General features: G+C 42.3%; 1 protein-coding gene across 1 annotated transcript in view; it reads left to right on the top strand.

Annotated features, from left to right (window-relative positions):
• Positions 1–6845: 6845 nt before the first annotated feature.
• Positions 6846–8937, top strand: part of AS3MT (arsenite methyltransferase) — a 51317-nt gene continuing 49225 nt past the window's right edge. Inside the window, exons 1-3 of the mRNA XM_044299693.1 lie at positions 6846–6949; positions 7587–7635; positions 7884–8011. Of these exons, the coding sequence (XP_044155628.1) occupies positions 6846–6949; positions 7587–7635; positions 7884–8011 (281 nt within the window). The remainder of the gene's footprint in view (positions 6950–7586; positions 7636–7883; positions 8012–8937) is intronic.

The following is an 8937-nucleotide window of genomic DNA, read 5'->3' as shown; positions in this document are numbered from 1 at the left end:
GACTTCTGTGCTCCTCTGCTGGTCCTTTTCGTCGCTTGGTCCCAGCAGAGGAGCACAGATCACTGTAAGTACACACCAACACTACACTTAGCCCCAGATCACCCCCCATCACCCCAATTAACCCCTTGATCACCCCTGTCAATCACCTAGTGAAAGGGAAAAAAGTGATCAGTGTAAACTGTCACTTTATTTATTTCACTAGTATTGACGATTAGGTTTAGGATAGTTTAGGCCCCTTTGTAAGGCAGTTAGCGTAGGTTAGCGCCCAGCCCACTGCACCGCAGTCACTGATTCGCTGATTAGCGTATCGCTAATCAGCATTGGTACTTTTATAGTATCTGTTAAGTGATCAGAACTGATCACAGTCAGATCTATAATAGTATTAGTGTCACCTTAGTTCGCCCTCCACCCAAAACGCAGTGTTTGCCCGATCAGGCATGATCGGTCGCCCACACGTGCGTTCACCCACGCCCGCCCCTCCTTCACCCACGCCCGCCCCGCCGCAGTGACAAATTTATTTTTTTATCACTGCACAATCACTTCACAAGCGCTGCGGCGATAAAAAAAAATCAGTTTTGATATTTTTATCAATCGCAGCGGCTTCCGGTACTTCGCTAGCCTCCCATTTGTAAGACAGGCTTGCTTTTTTTCTTGGGTAGTCTCAGGGAATACCCCCTAAATTTAGTTGACCAAATGGCAAGTAAGGGGTATTCTTCTGAAGAGGCCTACAGGCTTCTGACCCAGTCGGATGAGGAATGGGAACCCTCATCTGACGAATCCAGCGGGTCAGAATACGAACCTGTAGAAAGCAGTGGCAGTCTGACCCAAAGTTCGGACGAGGAGGTTGAGGTCCCTGATACCACCAGGCGTACCCGGCCCCGTGTTGCTAGACCACAGGTTGCGCAGGATCCGCTTCAAGGGCAGCAGAGTGGGGCTGGCGCTGTCGGATTACGTGGTGAGGCATACACCAGCAGCGCAGCCCATCCTGGACCTAGTACCAGCACTGCCGTACAACATGGTGAAGTGGCGAGCACCAGAAGGGCAGTTGAAGCTGGTACGGTGGCACGTGCATTAGTTCCCCCGTCGCAGCCACCGCACAGACAGGCCCGTAGAGCCCCTAGAGTCCCTGAGGTGCTGGCAAACCCTGATTGGCAGCCCCCAACTTCAGCCGCACCAATAGTTCCCCCTTTCACCGCCCAGTCTGGAGTTCGGGTTGAGACAGCTCAGATCGGATCGGCACAAGTTTTTTTTTAGCTGTTCTTGACTGCGGAGCTCTTGGACTTAGTCGTGGCAGAAACAAATCGGTATGCCACTCAATTTATAGCCGCCAACCCGGGAAGCTTTTATGCCCAGTCTTTCCGGTGGAAACCCGTCCAAGTTTCCGAATTTAAAACTTTTCTGGGCCTTCTCCTCAACATGGGCCTGACGAAAAAGCATGAATTGCGGTCATATTGGTCCACGAACCCAATTCATCACATGCCCATGTTCTCTGCTGCCATGTCCAGGGCACGATTTGAGGCCATCCTGCGTTTCCTGGACTTTAGTGACAACAGCACCTCTTGTCCCAGAGGCCACCCAGCTTTTGACCGGCTCCACAAAATTGGGCCCCTCATAGACCACCTTAACACCAAATTTTCAGATATGTATACCCCTGAGCAAAACATCTGCATAGACGAGTCCCTTATACATTTTACCGGGCGCCTTGGCTTCAAACAATACATCCCAAGCAAGCGCGCCCGGTATGGGGTCAAATTGTATAAGCTCTGTGAAAGGGCCACAGGCTATACGCACAAATTTCGAGTCTATGAGGGTAAAGATCAGACCCTGGAGCCGGTCGGTTGCCCTGACTACCTGGGGAGCAGTGGGAAGACAGTCTGGGACTTGGTGTCACCCTTATTTGGCAAGGGGTACCATCTTTATGTGGACAATTTCTACACAAGTGTGCCTCTCTTCAGGCATTTGTTCCTAGAACAGATTGGCTGCTGTGGCACCGCGTGACCTAGTCGCCGGGGCTTCCCCCAACGGCTCGTTACCACCCGTCTTGCAAGGGGGGAGAGGGCTGCCTTGTGTAACGAAGAACTGCTCGCGGTGAAATGGAGAGACAAGCGTGACGTTTACATGCTCTCCTCCATTCACGCAGACACGACAATACAAATAGAACGAGCAACCAGTGTCATTGAAAAGCCCTTCTCGGTCCACGACTATAATTTGCTCATGGGAGGGGTGGACTTCAATGACCAGATGTTGGCTCCTTATTTAGTGTCCCGCCACACCAGACGCTGGTATAAGAAGGTGTCTGTATATTTAATTCAATTGGCTGTCTATAATAGTTTTGTTCTCTACAGTAAGGCTGGGAGAACAGGATCCTTCCTCAAATTTCAGGAAGAGATCATCGAGAACCTCCTGTATCCAGGAGGTTCCGTGGCCCCATCCACCAGTGTAGTGAGCCGTCTACACGAGCGACATTTCCCCAATGTCGTTGCTGGTACCTCAACCCAAGCGCCACCCCGAAAAGGATGTGTCTGTAGCAGGAGTGGAATAAGGCGTGACACCCGCTATTTCTGTCCTGACTGCCCTGACCACCCTGCCCTATGCTTAGGGGAGTGTTTCCGGAAGTACCACACACAGGTACACTATTAGCATAGGGATTGCGTCACACAGGACAGGCACACAGGGCTGTTAGGGCCCTTTCACTCACAGCTGCTGCAAACCTCTCCTTTCACCTGGGACAAAGTGCATAATGTACTTCGCCACATCTCTGGGCGAGTTGCGCTTTGCACATTGTCCCATGGGGAAGGAGAGGTTTGTCCTATAAAGGTAAAAAAATAAAAATAAAATCACCGGTAAGCAAAAAAGTTAATGTTCTGTTCAAAAAGTTCAATAAAGTTTATAAAAGTCAATGTTCCGTTCAAATGTTATATAAAGTTAATGTTAATAAATTTATTGCATTGCGGCCTGTTTTTTTTTTTTTTTACCTTCTAGGTGGACCAACCGATGAACCAGCTGCAGCACTGATGTGCATTCTGACAGAAGCATTGCGCTGCTGTCAGATTACACAAAAGTCGGTGTATGCGGCGCTGCAAGACGAGATTTCTCCTCTGCAGTAAAAAAGATACGTTTGCTGAGGCTTATGAGCCGAGGGGCGGTGTTCATATGCTTTGGCAAACACTTTGTATATTAAAAAAATAAAATAAAAAATCCCGGCAATGATTTATTCATCCACATCGATTGGATGTGCATTGATGTGAATGGAGAAATCGGGTTTGCCAGGGCATACGAGCTGATTGGGTTTGGATGTTGGGCGGAGCTCCTATGTCCTGGCAGACGCCTTTCCCCTCCTTTTTTTTTTTTTTTTTGGGAGAGATTTTTTCATCCACATTGATCGATGCGAATGAAGAAATCTGTGCCATTCATTTTTTCTTTCAGCCCAGAGGCTAAACGAAAAAAAAAATCTCATTACCCGTATGCTCAATATAAGGAGAATAGCAGAAACTCCTAATGCTGGCCATACATGTAATGATTATGGAGACCCTCAAATGCCAGGGCAGTACATACACCCCACAAATTACCCCATTTTGGAAAGAAGACACTCCAAGGTATTCGCTGAGGGGCATATTGAGTCCATGAAAGATTGACATTTTTGTCCCAAGTTAGTGGAAAGGGAGACTTTGTGAGAAAAAAAACAAAAAAACAACAATTTCCGCTAACTTGTGCCCAAAAAAAAATTCTTCTATGAACTCGCCATGCCCCTCATGGAATACCTTGGGGTGTCTTCTTTTCAAAATGGGGTCACATGTGGGGTATTTATACTGCCCTGGCATTTTAGGGGCCCTAAAGCGTGAGAAGAAGTCTGGAATCCAAATGTCTAAAAATGCCCTCCTAAAAGGAATTTGGGCCCCTTTGCCCACCTAGGCTGCAAAAAAGTGTCACACATGTGGTATCGCCGTACTCAGGAGAAGTAGGGCAATGTGTTTTGGGGTGACTTTTTACATATACCCATGCTGGGTGAGAGAAATATCTCTCTAAAATGACAACTTTGTATAAAAAAAAATGGGAAAAGTTGACTTTTAGAGAGATATTTCTCTCACCCAGCATGGGTATATGTAAAAATACACCCCAAAACACATTGCCCTACTTCTTCTGAGTACGGCGATACCACATGTGTGACACTTTTTTTGCAGCCTAGGTGGGCAAAGGGGCCCACATTCTAAAGAGCACCTTTAGGATTTCACAGGGCATTTTTTACACATTTGGATTTCAAACTACTTCTCACACATTAGGGCCCCTATAATGCCAGGGCAGTATAACTACCCCACAAGTGACCCCATTTTGGAAAGAAGACACCCCAAGGTATTCCGTGAGGGGCATGGCGAGTTCCTAGAATTTATTTATTTTTGGCACAAGTTAGCGGAAAATGATTATTATTTTTTTTTTTCTTACAAAGTCTTATATTCCACTAACTTGTGACAAAAAATAAAAACTTCCATGAACCCACTATGCCTATCACAAAATACCTTGGGGTGTCTTCTTTCCAAAATGGGGTCACTTGTGGGGTATTTATACTGCCCTGGCATTTTAGGGGCCCTAATGCGTGAGAAGTAGTTTGAAATCCAAATGTGTTAAAAATGCCCTGTGAAATCCTAAAGGTGCTCTTTAAAATGTGGGCCCCTTTGCCCACCTAGGCTGCAAAAAAGTGTCACACATGTGGTATCGCTGTACTCAGGAGAAGTAGGGCAATGTGTTTTGGGGTGTCTTTTTACTACATATACCCATGCTGGGTGAGATAAATATTTCTGCCAAATGACAACTTTGTAAAAAAAAAATGGGAAAAGTTGTCTTTTAGAGAGAGATTTCTGTCTGGGCATTGTAGAACCTCAGGAAACATGACAGGTGCTCAATAAGTCAGAGCTGCTTCAAAATGCGGAAATTCACATTTTTGTACCATAGTTTGTAAACGCTATAACTTTTGCGCAAACCAATAAATATACACTTATTGCATTTTTTTTTATCAAAGACATGTAGAACAATAAATTTAGAGAAAAATGTATATATAAATGTAGTTTTATTTGAAAAATTTTACAACTGAAAGTGAAAAATTACATTTTGTTTGCAAAAAATTCGGTAAATTTCAATTAATAACAAAAAAGTAAAAATTTCAGCAGCAATGAAATACCACCAAATGAAATCTCTATTAGTGAGAAGAAAAGGAGGTAAAATTCATTTGGGTGGTAAGTTGTATGACCGAGCAATAAACCGTGAGAGTAGTGTAGTGCAGAAGTGTAAAAAGTGGCCTGGTCATTAAGGGTGTTTAAGCTAGTGGAGCTGAGGTGGTTAAAAGGCCAAATCTGTGCAAAGATGTGGATTCATTGTCATTTTCTGTCAGGTAGTCACACGTTGTGATGGCAAAAGCAAAAACTCTCTCCCTTTTTGAACGTGGTCGGGTTGTTGAACTGCATAAGCAGGGGTCTCTCACAGCGCGCCATCGCTGCTGTGCTTCAGAACTCATTGGACGGCACTTCACAGTGCAGATGGACAATGACCCAAAGCATACTGCAAAAGCAACCATAGAGTTGTTTAAGGGAAAGAAGTGGAATGTTATGCAATGGCCAAGTCAATCACCTGACTTGAATCCGATTGAGCATGCATTGCATTTGCTAAAGACAAAACTGAAGGGAAAATGCCCCAAGAACAAGCAGGAACTGAAGATAGTTGCAGTAGAGGCCTGGCAGAGCATCACCAGGGATGAAACCCAGCGTCTGGTGATGTCTATGCGTTCCAGACTTCAGGCTATAATTGACTGCAAAGGATTTGCAACCAAATATTAAAAAGTGAAAGTTTGATTGATGATTATTATTCTGTCCCATTACTTTTGGTCCCTTAACAAGTGGGAGGCAGATATGCAAACTGTTGTAATTCCTACACCGTTCACCTGATGTGGATGTAAATACCCTCAAATTAAAACTGACAGTCTGCAGGTAAAGCACATCTTGTTAGTTTCATTTCAAATCCATTGTGGTGGAGTATAGAGCCAAGCATGTTAGAATTGTGTTGATGTCCCAATATTTATGGACCTGACTGTATGTGAAGACAACCACTAACTGGCAGATGTTATGAATTGACTATATGCGCCATACCACTATGGATAGCGAACATTATATATCTAACAACTGATTATACCATAAACTGAAAGGATAAGTGGTACAATTATTAATAGAAGAAAAGTGAATTTGATGAATAGATTTTATAATTGAGTATTTTTGAGAGATCACTAAAAAATCTAGTTGTGATTGTGGGCTGAATATATAAAAGACATATAATCATCTGTACTATGGTGATTCTAGTATATAGACAGCCCAAAATCCACTGTTAGAAACACATGTGGTTTAATATCATTGATACAATATGTATGTATGTATAAGTGTGCTTCATCTGTAGTAGGTTCTGCAGATTTCTTGTAGATCTAATATATATATTGGTATGAGAGATATACCCCCTTCTTTGGCATCATCTGAGTTTTTATTCCTTGTTTTTAAATAGTATCCAAACGGATACAAAGGTTGCACAATAAACCCTTGTATAGAGGGCACATACCTTCTGGATTATTTCAAATGAGGAGTGCCTGTCTTAGATAGATATGAGATGGATAATAGATAGATAGATACATCTCAGATACTGATGTGAACATATTAACAGCTTTTACAATGAACTTTAAAATGATGATCTCAGAAATCTTTACACGTTCCTCTAGTTTAAAAAAAAATCACAGACATATTACATTTTTTAAACAACCACTGGAAAAAAAAATGCAAAGATTTATAGACGTTTGACAACCCTGGTCATAGAGTATGTATGGGATTCACTGGTACAGAAGAGTGAATATTGGAAATACTTACCTGCTAAATGTCTTGACAGTCCTGGTCTACAAAAGGGTACTACGCTTCCCTCCAATGTACAGGCTTTAGACCCAGCTGTGTTTTGTACTCTATGCAAAATATAGAATAAGGGACAATATAGAAGGGCCACCACCTGATATTTTGGGATTTGTTCTATTTCTCTTTTCGATTAGATTCACCTTTATTATAATTGTACAAGCCCACATAATGCTGCCACACAGTGCCAAGATAATATTCCTTTATGAATTTCATATAAACTTACTGTATAGAGCCCAAATGTAGTGTCCAAATAATACTCTCTTAAAGAAATACTAAATGTAAAATTAATGATAAAATAAAACATGAATAGCAGCACCAATTTCTGGCTTCTCAACATAATAGACTTCATTATACCAGTTTTCTTGTTACACTTGGAGACAAATGTGGATAAATTGAGGTGTGGTGAGACCCAGACATGATGAGGCCTCTGAAGAAAAAGAGAAGCTTTAGCTTTATTCATTACTCAGTATTTATACTTCAATTTCATACTGTTCAGACTTGGCCAATTGATGTCTGATCCCTGTTAAATATACATTTTAATAAAGTTTCTCTTTAACAGGAGGTATAAACCGTGTTACACAACAGAAACATAATACAATGTGATAAGGAACACGGCAAACTAATTTTTTACATTTTATTTTATTTTTTGTCTAGCCTGACTGAGGCCAGTTGTGGCTCCAACCAAACGCATGAAGATGTAAAGGTAATACACAGACTTGTTCAGCTCCAACATATGTCCAGCTCTCTGGTCATGGGAAAGTTTCCATAGTAATTGCGGTATGGACACCGATGGGCACAAGCACACAGATAACACCCACACGTCATGGTTTTGTTGTTTCACCTTGCCAAACTTTTGCATAGACCCTCAAATTTAGCAGATAGAATTGATGATTATTGCTTATTCGGATAGTCACCCTTCTATATGAAATATTAATTTTACTTTTTTTTCAGCATTATTATGGGAAGCATCTGAGTAACACAAAAGATATTAAAACCTCAGCTTGTGCCGCTCCTGCAAAACCATTGCCAAAACATATTAAGGATGCCCTGAGTGAAATTCATGAAGATATAACGTCACGGTAAGGAACTACCAAGTGAATTCTCATTATTTAGTTTGATAATGCATACTGGGGCCAGTTAAATTAAACTTTCTTTTTCAACCCACCTCAATATTTAGGCCTTATTCACACGGGAGAGTTTTCCGCTCAGGTGCAATGCGTGAGGTGAAGGCATTGCACCCGCACTGAATCCGGACCCATTCACTTCAATGGGGATGTGCAGATGAGCGGTGATTTTCATGCATCACTTGTGCGTTGCATGAAAATAAATCGTAGCATGCTCTATATTCAGCGTTTTTCACGCAACGCAGACCCCATAGAAATGAATGGGGCTGCGTGAAAATCGCAAGCATCCGCAAGCAAGTGCGGATGCGGTGTGATTTTAAGGCATGGTTGCTAGGAGATGATAGGGATGAGAAATCCCGGAACCCATTAAAGTAAAATCACTGTATTATTTTCCCTTATAACATGGTTATAAGGGAAAATAATAGCATTCTTAATACAGAATGCTTACTAAAATGTTGATTTAGGGGTTAAAAAATAAATAATAACTAACTCACCTTAACCAGTTGATCACGCAGCCGGCATCGTCTATCTTCATTCAGCAGGACCTGCGCTGATGTCACTGCGCTCACCACGTGGTGAGCGTGATTACGTTATCAAAGGTCCTTTTGCAGGTCCTGAAAGAAGACGATGCCGGCTGCGCGATTAAGTGGATAAGGTGAGTTAATTTTTTATTTATTTTTTAACCCCTAAATCGACATTTTAGTAAGTATTCTGTATTAAGGATGCTATTACTTTCTCTTTTTCTCTGTTATAAGGGAAAATAATAAAATCTACAGAACACCTAACCCAAACCCGAACTTCAGTGAGGAAGTCCGGGTCTAAGTACCACATTTAGTTTTTTATTACACAAAACGCATTGCACCCGCGCGATAAAAACTGAA

Source organism: Bufo gargarizans, chromosome 6, assembly GCF_014858855.1.
Source record: "Bufo gargarizans isolate SCDJY-AF-19 chromosome 6, ASM1485885v1, whole genome shotgun sequence".
Classification (NCBI taxonomy): Eukaryota; Metazoa; Chordata; class Amphibia; order Anura; family Bufonidae; genus Bufo; species Bufo gargarizans.
This window is presented reverse-complemented; position numbering and strand designations above follow the sequence as displayed.